This window comes from Artemia sp. Qi Xiang Cuo, chromosome 4 (assembly GCF_049724085.1).
Source record: "Artemia sp. Qi Xiang Cuo chromosome 4, ASM4972408v1, whole genome shotgun sequence".
Classification (NCBI taxonomy): Eukaryota; Metazoa; Arthropoda; class Branchiopoda; order Anostraca; family Artemiidae; genus Artemia; species Artemia sp. Qi Xiang Cuo.
The window spans coordinates 71,763,247-71,779,328 of record NC_142797.1 but is presented as its reverse complement, the minus strand read 5'-3'; the positions used below and the strand labels follow the sequence as shown (position 1 = coordinate 71,779,328).

Sequence of the window (16,082 nt, the reverse complement as noted above, 5' to 3'; positions counted from 1 at the left end):
TGAACCCGGATAATTTTCCATAGAGAGTGAACTTCGCAGGGGATAAACCTTTCAGGAGAAATTTTACGCAGGGTGAATTTGCAACAACCCCTATATGAAATTTTATTATGCACTTTGAGGCAGTAACAGAATGTAACATTGACACGATAAACCACGATACAAAACTACAAAAATCCTCCAAGTCATATATTTCAAACAAGAATTTCCAAAATACAGTTTGTAACATCAACAGAATGTAACACTGACAAGATAAACCATGACGAAATATTACAAAAATACTCCAAGTCATACGTTTCAACGAAAAAATTCCAAAATACACTTTGAAACATCAATAGAATGTAACACTGACAAGATAAACCACGACACAAAACTACAAAAATATTCCATGTCATACGTTTCATGGAAAAAATTCCCGAATGCACTTTGAAACATCAACAGAATCTAAAACTGAAAGGATAAACCACGACACAACAATACAAATAATATTCCAAGTCATACGTTTAAATGAAAAAAATCCAAAACGCACTTACAAAAATGAACAAAATGTAACACTGACAAGATAAACCCCAACACAATATTACAAAAATACTCCAGGTCATAGTTTTCAACGAAAAAATTCCAAAATGCACTTTAAAACATCAACAGAATGTAACACTGAAAGGATAAACCACGACACAACAGTACCAATACTATTCCAAGTGATACGTTTAAATGAAAAAATTCCAAAATGCACCTACAAAAATCAGCAGAATGTAACTCTGACAAGATTAACCACGACAAAACACTACAAAAATATTCCGAGTCATACGTTTAAACGAAAACATTCAAAAACGTATTTTGAAACATCAACAGAATGCAACACTGACAAGAAAAACCACCTCACAACACTACAAAAATATTCCAAGTCATACGTTTCAACAAAAAATTCCAAAATGCACTTTGAAACATCAACAGAATGTAACACTGACAAGTTAAACCACTAAACAACAGTACAAAAATATTCTAAGTCATACTTTTCTACGAAAAAATTCCAAATTGTACTTTGAAGCATCAACAGAATGTAACACTGACAAGATCTTCAGAGTCATACGTTTCAACGACAAAAAAAATCCAAAATGCACTCTGAAACATCAAGAGAATGTAAAACTGACAGGATTAACCTCGACACAAAACTACAAAAATAATCCAAGTCATACATTTCAACGAAATATTTCCTAATTACACTTTCTAATGTCAACAGAATGTAACACTGAAAGGATAAACCACGACACAACAGTACCAATACTATTCCAAGTGATACGTTTAAATGAAAAAATTCCAAAATGCACCTACAAAAATCAGCAGAATGTAACTCTGACAAGATTAACCACGACAAAACACTACAAAAATATTCCGAGTCATACGTTTAAACGAAAACATTCAAAAACGTATTTTGAAACATCAACAGAATGTAACACTGACAAGATAAACCACCTCACAACACTACAAAAATATTCCAAGTCATATATTTCAACAAAAAATTCCAAAATGCACTTTGAAGCATAAACAGAATATGACACTGACAAGTTAAACCACGACACAACATTACAAAAATATTCCAAGTCATACTTTTCTACGAAAAAATTCCAAATTGTACTTTGAAGCATCAACAGAATGTAACACTGACAAGATCTTCAGAGTCATACGTTTCAACGACAAAAAAAATCCAAAATGCACTCTGAAACATCAAGAGAATGTAAAACTGACAGGATTAACCTCGACACAAAACTACAAAAATAATCCAAGTCATACATTTCAACGAAATATTTTCTAATTACACTTTCTAATGTCAACAGAATGTAAAACTGATAAGATAAACTACGACACAACAATACAAAATATTTAAATCTATGTATTTGCATGTGTTTTTGTCTCTCTCACTCTCCTTGCCTGTGTCTTTGGGAGGATGTTTGGTTGTCTCAGTGTCATTCTTTGTCGGTTCTTATGTCTGAATTCATGCATTTGTATGAGTTTGTGTCTCTCTCACTCTCTAAGCCTGTGTGTCTGGGTGGGGGTAGACTTGTCCCAGTGCCTGTCTTTAACAGTTTTTATGTCTGAATTTTTGTATTTGTATGTGTTTATGTTTCTCTAACTGTCATTGCCTGTCTGTCTTGGTGGGTGTTTGCTTCTCTCACTGCCTGTCTTTATCGATTTTTATATCTGAATACATGCATTTGTATGTCTTTTTGTCTCTCTCACTCTCTTTACTTGTGTATCTGGGCGGGTTTGTGCTTGTTCCAATTCCAGTCTTTGTTGGTTTGCATATCTGAATTTATGTTTTGTATGTGTTTTGGTCTCTGTCACTCTCTATGCCTGTGTGTCTGGGTGGAAGTTTTCTTGTCCCAGTATCTGTCTTTATCGGTTTTTATATCTGAATCTATATATTTGTATGTGTTTTTGTCTCTCTGACTTTCTACGCCAGTGTGTCTTGGTGGATTTTTGCTTGTCCCAGTGCCTTTCTATGTCCGTTTGCATTTCTGAATTTATGTGTTTGTATGCGTTTTTGTATCTCTCACTCTCTGTGCCTGGGCGGGTGTTTGCTTGTCCCAGTATCTGTCTCTGTCGTTTCTTATGTCTGAATTCATTTATTTGTATGTGTTTTGTCTCTGTCACTGTTTTTGTCTCTGTGTCTGGGTGGGTTTTTGCTTGTCCCAGTGCCTGTCCTTGTCTGTTTTTATGTCTGAGTTTGTATATTTGTATTTGTTTCTTTCTCTTTCACTCTATTTAAATGTGTATTTAGGTGGGGGTGTGTTTGTCCCATTGCCTTTCTTTGTCGGTTTGCATATCTGAATTTATGTGTTTGTATGTGTTTTTGTCTCTCTCACTCTTTAAGCCTGTGTTTCTGGGCGGGGGTTTGTTTGTTCCAGTATCTGTATTTGTCGGTTTACATGTCTGAATTTATGTGTTTGTATGTGTTTTTCTCTCTCTCAATCTCCAACTCTGTGTGTCTGGGCGGGAGTTTTCTTGTCCCAGTACTTTTTTGTCAGGTCTTATGTCTAAATCTATTTATTTGTATATGTTTTTGTCTCTCTGACTTTCTAAGCCTGTGTGTCTGGGCGAGTGTTTGCTTGTCACAGTGCCGGTCTTTGTCGGTTTTATGACTGAATCTATGTATTTTTATGTGGTTTTTTTTCTCACGCTCTTTGCCTGTCTGTCTGTGCGGGTGTTTGCCTGTCGCAGTGTCTGTCATTGTCGGTTTGCATGTCTGAATTGAATGTTTGTATGTTGTTTTGTCTCTCTCGCTCTCTAAGCCTTTGTGTGTGGGTGGAAGTTTACTGGTCCCAGTATCTGTCTTTGTCAGTTCTTATGTCTGAATTTGTGTTTTTGTTTGCTTTTTTGTCTCTCTCACTCTCTTTGCCTGTGTGTCTGGGCGGCTGTTTGCTCGTCCCAATGTCTGTCTTTGTCGGTTTTTATGTCTGAATCCATGAATTTGTATGCGTTTTTGTCTTTCTCACTCTCTAAGCCTATGTGTCTGGACAGGAGTATGCTTGTCCCAGTGCCTGTCTTTGTCGGTTTTTATGTCTGAATTTATATATTTGTATGTTTTTTTTTCTCTCTCACTCTCTCAGCCTGTTTGTTTGGTGGGTGTTTGCTTGTACCAGTTCCTGTGTATGTTGGTTTCTATGTCTGAATATATGTATTTGTATGTGTTTTTGTGTCTCTCACTTTTTAAGACTGTGTAACGGTCCGGAAGTATGCATCTTTCAGTGACTGTCTGTGTTGGTTTGTATGTCTGAATTTATGTATTTGTATGTGTTTTTGTCTCTCTCACTGTCTTTGCCTGTCTGTCTGGGTGGGCGTTTGCTAGTCCCACTACCTGTCTTTATCGATTCTTATGTCTGAATATATGCATTTGTATGTTTGTTTGTCTCTCTCACTCTCTTTACCTGTGTATATGGGTGGGTTTGTGCTTGCTCCAATGCCTGTCTTTGTCGGTTTGCATATCTGAATTTATGTTTTTGTATGTGTTTTTGTCTCTCTCACTCTCTATGCCTGTGTGTCTGGGTGGAAGTTTTCTTGTCCTAGTGTCTGTATTTATCGGTTTTAATGTCTGAATCTATATATTTGTATGTGTTTTTTGTCTCTCTAACGCTCTAAGCCAGTTTGTCTGGGTGGATGTTTGCTTGCCCCAGTGCCTTTCTTTGTCGGTTTGCATGTCTAAATTTATGTTTTTGCATGCGTTTTTATCTCTCTCACTCTCTTTGCCTGTGTGTCTTGGCGGGTGTTTGCTTGTCCCCGTATCTGTCTCTGTCGGTTTTTATGTCTGAATTTATGTATTCGTATGTGGTTTTGTCTCTGCCACTGTTTTTGCCTGTGTTTCTGGGTGGCTGTTTGCTTGTCCCAGTGCCTGTCCTTGTCAGTTTATATGTCTGAATCTATTTATTTGTATGTGTTTTTGTCTCTCTCAATCTCTTTAAATGTGTATCTAGGTGGGGGAGTTTGTGCCCCATTGCCTGTCTTTGTTGGTTCACACCTCTGAATTTAGGTGTTTGTATGTATTTTTGTCTCTCTCACTCTTTAAGCTTGTGTGTCTGAGTGGGTGTTTGTTTGTTCCAGTGTCTGTAATTGTCGGTTTATATGTCTGAATTTATGTGTTTGTATGTGTTTTTGTTTCTCTCACTCTCTAAGTGTGTGGGTCAGGGCGGGAGTTTTCTTGTCCCAGTACCTTTATTTGTCAGTTTTTATGTCTGAATCTATGTATTTGTATATGTTTTTGTCTCTCTGACTCTCTAATCCTGTGCGACTGGACGGGTGTTTGCTTGTCCCAGTACTTGTCTTTGTCGGTTTTATGTCTGAATCTATGTATTTCTATGTGTTTTTTTGTTTCTCTCACTCTCTTTACCTGCCTATCTGGGTGGTTGTTTGCCTGTCCAAGTGTCTGTCATTGTCGGTTGGCATGTCTGAATTGTGTGTTTGTATGTGGTTTTGTCTCTCTCACTCTCTAAGCCTTTGTGTGTAGGTGGAAGTTTGCTGGTCCCAGTATCTGTCTTTGTCAGTTCTTTTGGCTGAATTTATGTATTGTATGCTTTTTTGTCTCTCCCAATCTCTTTGCCTGTGCGTCCAGGCGGCTGTTTGCTCGTCCCAGTGTCTGTCTTAGTTGGTTTTTATGTCTGAATTTATATATTTTTATGTGTTTTTCTCTCTCTCACTCTCTTAGCCTGTGGGTTTGGGCGGGTGTTTGCTTGTCCCAGTTTCTGTTTTTAATGATATTTATGTCTGCATCTATGTATTTGTACGCCTTTTTGTCTCTTTCACTCTCTAGGCCTGTGTGCCATGGCGGGTGTTTGCTTGTCACAGTGCCTGTCTTTGTCGGTTAGTATGTCTGATTTTATGTGTTTATATGTGTTTTTATCTCTGTCACTCTCTTTGCCTGTGTGTATGGACGGTTGCTTACTTGTCCCAGTGTCTGTCTTTGTCGGTTTTTATGTCTTAATCTATGTCTTTGTATGTGTTTTTGTCTCTCTCACTCTCTAGGCCTTTGTGTCTTGGCAGGTGTTTGCTTGACCCCTTGACTGTCTTTGTCGCTTTGCATGTCTGAATTTATGTTTTGTCTCTCTTACTTTCTAAGCCTGTGTGTCTGGGTGGGAGGATACTCATATTACATTGCAAGACCTTGATAATGCAAGACAAGATTTTGCAATACCTATCAAAATTTGGTAATTTAGTGTAAACAACACTACAAACATATTTTTCAAATAGAAAACTCACGACACAGACATTTATATCATACTCATTTTATACTTTTAGAATATCACATGTGATTTCTTTTGGCTAAAAGTATGTGTAGTGAGATTTTAAGAAAAAAAAAATTGAAAAAAAAATTATGTAAAAAAGTCACTAGAAACATTATTTTTCTAATAGCAAAACTCAAGACAGACACATTTATATCATCCTCATTTTGTGCTTTTAAAATATTCCGTGTGATTTTGTTTTTGCTAGATGTATATTTGATTTGATTTTTAAGACGTAGAAGCCTTTTTGTCTACTAACGCCTGGACTAAGGGATTTTCTTTGAAAGTTTGAAAATATAAATTTAATGAGAAGATAGTAATAAATATACTAATTTGTATACATAGCTATTCCAAAAAGAAACATATAAAGGTAAAGCTAGGTGGCAAAACAGGGAATTTGGAAAAATGTTTGTATTTGATAGAAAAATCTGAAAACAAAGAAATTAAGATATACCTTTTTTTGTGAAATTAGAAACAGATTGAAACTTTTTAAAAATCACACGTAATCAAAACTGGACAGCTTACAGAAAAGGCCCACATTAGATCCTTATTCACAACAGGCAATCATCAGTGTCTGAACATAAACCTTCTTCCAGAAATTATTAGTTCTGTTTATACACCAAACGCGACTTCATAATGTGAAGTTTTTGCACCAAAAGTTTCAGCGGAAAATCTCTACGATATCATTAAATGTTGCCGTTCTAATTTTTCTGTTTATAGCTCTGAAAAATATTTTTTAATACAAAAGATATTTGAGTATATAAAATAATCAAATTTATATACACTTTTTAGAAAGTGTTTTTAGAAATTTATATACACATTTTTTTTATATTTTGCCACTATTTTTTTTATCATTAATATCAGTTAATATTCTTGTTATCCCCTTAGTTAATTTGACTTGGTATGATGCATTGGCATTCAGGATATCCAACCGGTCACTTTTTCAAGCATCTATTTGCTTTAGTGTGACTTGTTGTCATATTGAGTCGTTTTTGTATTAATAAACATGTCTGAATTTCAAAAATCTATAAAGATAGTTGTTACTTTTGCCTGATATGTGGAAGTATGGATGAGAATGTGGGTCATGTGATGTATCAGTGTGTAGAACTGACACTGTGTGTAGCGAGTTGGCAGAACCTTAGTTCAACCCTAAGATGGATTGATGGATGATAGACTATTTATCAACAAGTGAAAATGACATAATTTTTCCTGAAAAAGGCTTATGCCAGCTGTGCCTCTCACTCAAACTATCTGTCTTTATCTATCTGTCACTTTTTCTCCAATTAGCCATGGATTAATGGCAACTTATACATGGCAAGTGTGAGTTTGATCGGAGATCTGTTGAGGGCTTACTGTCTTACAAGTATTAAAAATTCAGGGCGATTTATCAGGCTGGCAATGGAGCAAAAACATAGATTTTTGTTATTTGCATTTCTCTTTGTTTTTGTGATTTGTGTTTCTTTTTGTGTTATGTGATGGTTATGTTATGTTTATGAAATGACAGTTATTTAAACGTAAACTTCCTTTTTGTTTTCAATGGTCATGGCCATAGGGATATTACCGCAATAAAACTCACTTACTTACTTACTATAGCCTGTTTTAAAACAATAGAAAAAAACTCTTTCGTGTACACATACATATTCTGAGGTTGTAAACTCTTTAACAAACAAAATATTAAAATTCGATATACGTTAACATACTACCAAAAAACTTTTTTAATCTTAATTGGACCCATTGAGTGGTTTAAGGCGTATTTGCACTTCTGAAAAGGTGGGAATTTATACTAATTACAATTTTGAAGGGCCGAGAAAATTTAAATTAATGAGTCCAAGATATGTCTTAGCGCAAACTGAAAATAAATTTGTGTCCAGCCCTGTCTCAACCTATATATGCACTAGATTTAATAGTCAATGAAGTTAATGTTGTAAATTAGTATGGAAAATAGGATGACTGTGTCCTTTTTGAAATTTTGAATACTTATGATTTCTAATTTAATAGTATTTGCATTTAAATACAAATTAAGCAGGACTTGAATGCAAAAATTGGATTATAAAACTAAAGTGAATTATTTACCTTCTGTATGAGTTACTAAGGGTAAAATAACTGCTCCTGGTCTAGAAGATGTAGTTGTCGGATGTGCGATTGTAGTTATCGTTTTTATTGAAGTTGGGATAGAAGTCTTAATTGAGGCGGATGTAACAGTAGAAGCTGTTGTTGATGTAGTATCTGTAGTCTTAGGAGTAGTAGATACTATACTTGCAGTTGAAGCAGTTGATATGGTTGTCACAGACGGTGTGGTCAGCATTGTAGTTGTAGAGGGTACTTCACCAGAGATTTCTGTTGTTGTGGGTGTCATGAAACTTGTGGCTATAGCTGTGGCAGTTGAGGCTGTTTTTGACGTAGGATCTGCTGATGTAGGAGTAGTATCTGTTGAACTTGTAGTTTGAGACGTCGGGGTGGTTGTCAGGGATGGTGTCATTAACACCGTAGTAGTAGAGGGCACTTCATTAGAAACTCCTTCTGTTGTAGGAGACACTGTAGGACTAGTTGTCATGTTAGTTGCCTCTGTTGTCAAACTAGTTGTGGGGGATGTAACAGTACCAACTGTCGTTGATATAGGATCTGTAGTTTTATGAGTAGTAGATGCTAGACATGCAGTTGAAGCAGTTGATACGGTTGTCACAGACGGCGTTGTCATCATTGTAGTAGCAGGGGGTGCTTCACTAGAGGTTCCTGTTGTTGTAGGATAAACTGTAGGACTAGTTGCCATATTAGTCGGCTCTGATGTCATGGTTGTCATGAAAAGTGTAGAGCTTGTGGATGTAGCTGTGGCAGTTGAGCCTGTTATTGACGTAGGATCTGTTAATTTTGGCATATTGGCTGTTGAACTTGTAGTTGAAGTAGTTGGGGTGGTTTTCAGGGATAGTGTAGTTAGCACCGTAATAGTAGAGGGCGCTTCATTAGAAACTCCTTCTGTTGTAGGAGACACTGTAGGACTAGTTGCCATGTTAGTTGCTTCTGTTGTCAAACTAGTTGTGGGGGATGTAGCAGTACCAACTGTCGTTGATATAGGATCTGTAGTTTTATGAGTAGTAGATGCTAGACTTGCAGTTGAAGCAGTTGATACGGTTGTCACACACGGCGTTGTCATCATAGTAGTAGTAGAGGGTGCTTCACTAGAGGTTCCTGTTGTTATAGGAGAAATTGTAGGACTAGTTGCCATATTAGTAGGCTCTGATGTCATAGCTGTCCAAAAAAGTGTAGAGCTTGTGGATGCCATATCATTTGCCTCTGTTGTCAAACTAGTTGTAGGGAATGTAGAAGTACCGACTATCGTTGATAAAGGATCTGTAGTCTTAGGAGAAGTAGATGCTAGACTTGAAGTTGAAGCAGTTGATACAGTTGTCTCAGACGGTGTGGTCAGCACTGTAGTAGTAGAGGGTGCTTCACTAGAGATTGCTGTTGTTGTGGGAAAAACTGTAGGACTAGTTGCCATGTTAGTGGGCTGTGATGTCATTGTTGTTATAAAAGGTGTAGAACTTGTGGATGTAGCTGTGGCAGTTGAGGCTGTTGTTGACATAGGATCTGTTGATGTTAGCGTATTAGCTGTTGAACTTATAGTTGAAGCCGTTGGGGTGGTTGTCAGGGATGGTGTGGTTTGCACCATAGTAGTAGAAGGCGCTTCATTAGAAACTCCTTCTGTTGTAGGAGACACTGTAGGACTAGTTGCAATATTAGTTGCCTCTGTTGTCAAACTAGTTGTGGGGGATGTAGCAGTACTAACTGTCGTTGATATAGGATCTGTAGTTTTATGAGTAGTAGATGCTAGACTTGCAGTTGAAGCAGTTGATACGGTTGTCCCAGACGGCGTTGTCATCATTGTAGTAGTAGAGGGTGCTTCACTAGAGGTTCCTGTTGTTGTAGGAGAAACTGTAGGACTAGTTGCCATATTAGTCGGCTCTGATGTCATGGTTGTCATGAAAAGTGTAGAAATTGTGGATGTAGCTGTGGCAGTTGAGGCTTTTATTGACGTAGGATCTGTTAATGTTGGCGTATTGGCTGTTGAACTTGTAGTTGAAGCAGTTGGGGTGGTTGTCAGGGATGGTGTGGTTTGGACCGTAGTAGTAGAGGGCACTTCATTAGAAACTCCTTCTGTTTTAGGAGAAACTATAGGACTAGTTGCCATATTAGTTGCCTCTGTTGTCAAACTAGTCGTGGAGGATGTAGCAGTACCAACTGTCGTTGATATAGGATCTGTACTTTTATGAGTAGCAGATGCTAGACTTGCAGTTGAAGCAGTTGATATGGTTATCACGGACGGTGTTGTCATCATTTTAGCAGTAGAGGCTGCTTCACTAGAGGTTCCTGTTGTTGTAGGAGAAACTGTAGGACTAGTTGCTAAGTAAGTCGACTCTGATGTCATAGTTGTCATGAAAAGTGTAGAACTTGTGGATGCCGCATTAGTTGCCTCTGTTGTCAAACTAGTTGTGGGGAATTGAGAAGTACCGACTATCGTTGATATAGGATCTGTAGTCTTAGGAGAAGTAGATGCTAGACTTGAAGTTGGAGCAGTTGATACAGTTGTCTCAGACGGTGTGGTCAGCATTGTCGTAGTAGAGGGTGCTTCACTACAGATTCCTGTTGTTGTGGGAAAAACTGTAGGACTAGTTGCCATGTTAGTCGGCTCTGATGTCATTGTTGTCTTGAAAGGTGTAGAACTTGTGGATGTAGCTGTGGCAGTTGAGGCTGTTATTGACGTAGGATCTGTTGATTTTGGCATAGTAGCAGTTGAACTTGTAATTGGAGCAGTTGGAGTGGCTGTCAGGGATGGTGTGGTTTGCACCGTAGTAGCAGAAGGCACTTCACTAGGGACTCCTTCTGTTGTAGGGAACATGGTAGGACTAGTTGCCATATTAGTTGCCTCTGTTGTTAAACTAGTTGTGGGGAGTGTAGAAGTACCGACTGTCGTCGATTCATTAGAAAATCCTTCTGTTGTAGGAGACATTGTAGGTCTTGTTGTCATATTAGTCGGCTCTGATGTCTTGGTTGTCATGAGAGGTGTAAAACTTGTGGATGTAGCTATGACTGTTGAAGATCTTGTTGACATAGGATCTGTTGATGTTGGCGTAGTAGCTGTTGAACTTATAGTTGGAGCAGTTAGGGTAGTTGGCAGGGATAGTGTGGTTAGCATCATAGTAGTAGAGGGCGCTTCTTTAGAGATTCCTTCTGTTGCAGGAGACGTTGTAGGACTAGCTGCCATATTAGTTGCCTCTGTTTTCAAACTAGTTGTGGGGGATGTTGAAGTACCGACTGTCGTTGATATAGGTTCTGTAGTGTTAGAAGTAGTAGATGCTAGAATCGAGGTTGAAGCAGTTGATACAGTTGTATCACAGGGTGTTGTCAGAATTGTAGTAGTAGAGGGTGCTTCACTAGAGGTTCCTGTTGTTGTAGGAGATACTGTAGGACTAGTTGCCATATTAGTCGGCTCTGATGTCATGGTTGTCATGAAAGGTGTAGAGCTTGTGGATATAGCTGTGGCCGTTGAAGCTGTTGTTGACGTAGGATCCGTTGATGTTGGCCTATTAGCTGTTGAACTTTCATTTGAAGCAATTGGTGTTGTTGTCAGGGATGGTGTGGTTAGCACCGTAGTAGTAGAGGGTGCTTCATTAGAGACTCCTTCTGTTGTAGGAGACACTGTAGGACTAGTTGCTGTATTAGTTGCCTCTGTTGTCAAACTAGTTTTGGGGGATGTAGCAGTACCAACTATCGTTGATATAGAATCTGTAGTTTTATGAGTAGTAGATGATAGACTTGCAGTTGAAGCAGTTGATATGGTTGTCACAGACGGTGTGGTCAGTATCGTAGTAGTAGAGGATGCTTCACTAGATGCTCCTGTTGTTGCAGGAGAATCTGTAGTACCAGTTGCCATATTAGTTGCCTCTGTTGTCAAACTAGTTGTGGGGAATGTAGCAGTACCGACTGTCGTTGATATAGGATCTGTAGTCTTAGGAGTAGTAGATGCTAGACTTGAAGTTGAATCAGTTGATACGGTTGTCTTAGACGGCGTAGTCAGTATTGTAGTAGTAGAGGGTGCTTCACTAGCGGTTCCTGTTGTTGTGGCAGAAAATGTAGTACTAGTTGCTGTATTAGTTGGCTCTGATGTCATGGATGTCGCGAAAGGTGTAGAGCTTGTTAATATAGCTGTGGTTCCTGTTGTTGTAGTAGAAACTGTAGGACTAGTTGCCGTATTAGTTGGCTCTGATGTCATGGATGACGTGAAAGGTGTAGAGCTTGTTAATGTAGCTGTGGCAGTTGAGGGTCTTGTAGACGCAGGATCTGTTGAAGTATGAGTAGTTATTGTTTTAACCGTAGAAGATTGATCCGCTTCAGGACCTAAAAGATATTATGTAAATATATTATACGGTAAGCCTACATAAAGGATAAGAAAACTTTGAGAAAACATAAATTAAATACAGATTAATTTTAGCCTCTGAAGGCCTTGCTTTTTGATAATTTAATTAAAAATGCTTTGTCCGAAAAAGAAGCTTTTTAGGGAAACCTAAACAGCTTTATAGAACCCATGACAGGCAAAACAAAAAGGTGGGAGAACTATTGAGATCTAAAACAAGCAAACACTACCATTAAATACTCGTATATTAAACCCAAAACTAAAACAAAAATTACAATAAAATAATCAAGTCAACCTTAAATTGAACAATAATCTTTGCAGACAGAAGTATGGCTGACTAAAGGCAAGACATACCTACTCACTTTAATGACAGCCTTTTCATTTCAAACAGTTTGATTGAATGTTCTAAAACATTAAAAAACAATTTGGAACAGCAAATAAAAGCAGTTATTCAGATACCACCACTTATAGAAAACTCAATTTAGATTCCACAGACAAATACGCAAAGCCAACAAGAAATTAATTGGAGGTACTGTAAAAAAAAATTACACATAGCCCCACAATTTATAATGAGTTTTACCCAAGAGGCTGTTACCCACACTAAATATATGGTTTGCCCAAATTCATAAGACTGGATTCCCCCTTCGTCCCATTGTATCAACCTTTCCGTCACCTCTTTCCAAATTAGGAAAATAGTTGTCAGTGGCACTCTGTGCCCTTTCCGGAACACAAAAATCTTATTAAAAGAAATTCCACCCATCTCGATAAAAATTTAAAAAAATTTGCATTGGAGAGGAATTCGATTTTCTGCAGTTTTGATGTTATTTCAGTGTTTTCTAATTGCATTAAAAGTGCACAGATATATTAAAGAATAAATTACAAAAACACTCCGATTTGTTACAGGGTGCAGCCTTGGCAAACTTGGATGTTGACGTTATTATGAAATTAGTTACTCTGGTGTATGAATATTCATTTTATTTTGCTTTAGAGAAGAGTTGTACAAGCATGTGGTTGGCTTGCCGATGAGAGCTGCTCTTGGTCCTCTTTTGGCAAACCTTTTCATGGATTTTTTGAAACGTTCGCTATTAGTAGTTTCGGCTTTCTCCTTTTTTCAGGGGTATATTCATGGATGATGTAGTATGTACTTGGAAAGACAGATTTGGATCATTAGATCATTTTTTCAACATTTAAATAGTTTTGATACAAATATAAGATTTACAGTTGAATATGAAGAAAATAACTAGCTGCCATTTGTTGAAATTTTAGTAATTAAAAGATATTTTCATTTGGTTTTCTCAATATATAGAAAACCTACGCACACCGACAAATACCTGAATTTTCACTCTTGCTACCCAGTTTCTATGAAAAGAGGGGTTGCAATTAAATAGTGGATACGGCTTTCAGTATTTCTTCTCAGCAATTTCTGGATTTATAATTACTGTATTTAAAAGACATTTTATTTTGTAATGGTTACCCAATTAAATTCATAAACAAAAGAGTAGAAAATAGACATATTATTACTACATGCAAATCAATTATTACTATATGCAATTTTACTATAAGCAAAACCAATTCGCTTCTGTAGATGGTCGATAAGCAATCGACGGGTTGTTTTTAGAGTTGCACCGATAGGAAGACCTAGGTATTTAATGAAGTGGACTGGCTTAACCTTAGCATTTCCGAGAGCAATCGTAAAACCATCGTTGACTGATTCCCTATTAAAAAGCAGGATTTCCGACTTTTCTGCGTTAAACTCTAATCCGAGTTGCTTATAATCATTCTGGATCATGTTAAAGTTTTCCTCTATACCCGAAATAGTGCGAATCGAATTAAACATATAATCCGCGTATGATATTAACGAAACATCGATATATCGCAGAGCATAAGTTGCTTTATATCTCTCTTGCCATCGGATTATTGTATTATCAAAAGCAGTAGATGAAGTTATTGCCCCTTGTAAAGCCCCTTTTTTAACCGGGACAACAGGATTATTTTTTATTTTATGATCCGGATACTGATGCAAGAGCTTTAGTTCGGCTTTCCGATTTGCATACATATCTTTTAAAGGAAGGAGGGTTCCTTTTCTTACACCGCGCTTTCCCATATCCAATATCAACTCATCATGAATCAAAGAGCCAAAGGTACGTTGCATGTCGTACGCCGCGAGAGCCAAACTTTCTCCAGTTCTCTCGGCAACAACGAGAATAGATGCTACGGCAGACAACTCATGGCAACAACCCAGATGCGGCTGGAATCCAAACTGTGAGTCTGGACTATAACAACTATTTTGGACTTCATTAATTATCAAAAGCTCAAATATTTTACAAAAAGTTGTCGAAACCGTGATCGGCCGAAAAGACGAACATTCCTGATGAGATTTACCTTTCTTAGGGATCAGAGTTAAAGCCCCAATACAAAAAGATGATGGAACTATTCTGGTGACGAAAATCATTTGAAATAACAGAGTAATATGATGAACGAATAATTCACTACATATTTTGACATGGAACGCGGAAATATTATCCGAACCCCTGGATCTCTTTTTCTTAAGGCGAGTAATAGCATTCATTACACACTCTAGAGAAACCACAACATCAGAATTAGACGAACTAGCTAAGAAAGAATCTAACTCACACTTATAATAATCCGCAAGGCATTTTACAGGGGCAGAGAACACGTTCTCATATTACTCGACCCAAGCTGATTCAAGGATGTCATAATCCGATGTATTATTAGGGCAATTACTCTGTGGTTTTAGCCCTATTTTTCAAAGCTCATTTGGATCACTAAGAACTTTATCGGAATAAACTGACTGAATTGAGTTCCTATGCTTGGCAAGCTCATTCGCGACCCGTTTTTTATTCTGCAATCTTATCTGATTTACAATACCAGACCTAGGAGAGCCACAGTCTTTCCAAACTTTCAACCAACCGTTTTTTATTCTGCAATCTTATCTGATTTACAATAACAGACCTAGGAGAGCCACAGTCTCTCCAAATTTTCAACCAACCACTTTTTATTCTGGAATCTTATCTGATTTACACTACCAGACTTAGGAGAGCCAAAGTCTCTCCAAATTTTCAACCAACCGTTTTTTATTCTGCAATCTTATCTGATTTACACTACCAGACTTAGGAGAGCCACAGTCTCTCCAAATTTTCAACCAAAATTTAGCCTTATCACATGCTTCACAAAGTGCTGGGTTCTTTGACCACCCAAAAATTTTCCGTCCCCCTTTTAATACGCTTAGTAGGAACAGCTAGAAGTTTGGCAACACACAAAGAATGAATCAATTTGGAACAGTATACATTTAGCTTCACTCGCGTATCAACTGAGTCTGCATGAGTAGACTTACAAAGTGGATCATAGGGCACACGGATTTTGTCCAGAATTGCATCACACGACTCATTAAATTTTTGAATATTAACCGTAGACCAATTTGGTAACTTAATCCACCTTTTACTCGACTCGGCGCGGTCCATATCTTGTGGTAACTGAGCCTGCAGGAAGTATGCTCTGAACTTGAGTGGGAGATGGTCAGACGTAAAGTTAATATACATAACAAGCACAGGGGGAATATTAACAGATTGGCTTGCTACAACATGGTCAAGTTGGACGTACTTCCAGAGTTATGAATGTATGTGTATTTTTCACTTTTGGTTCTGACGCATAGATCATCACTCATAGTGCCGAGTAAAATGCTTCTCCGACTTGACACCATGTGGTTGTCGAATTCCAGGTTGTATTTGAAATCACCGACTACAATACAATGAAGCTTTCCTTGATGAGCTTTTTCCAGGTATTTAGAAGGTTCAGACACACTAATTGCGAAGCTGCGCTCCGATTTGTCATCCCGGTAGTCAGTGGGAAGATAGACATTGATTATAGCCATGTTGTTTACT

The 16,082-nt window shown here is 37.7% G+C and overlaps 1 protein-coding gene across 1 annotated transcript; it reads right to left on the bottom strand.

The window, feature by feature from the left end:
- Positions 1-7,928: 7,928 nt before the first annotated feature.
- Positions 7,929-15,662, bottom strand: LOC148953394 (uncharacterized). The gene is made up of 4 exons (XM_089087950.1): positions 15,536-15,662; positions 13,723-14,793; positions 8,032-12,164; positions 7,929-7,997 (listed from the first exon to the last, which is right to left on the bottom strand). The coding sequence occupies exons 1-4, from the start codon at positions 15,660-15,662 to the stop codon at positions 7,929-7,931; spliced, it is 5,400 nt and encodes a 1,799-aa protein (XP_088944076.1).
- Between the last annotated feature and the right edge of the window lie 420 nt (positions 15,663-16,082).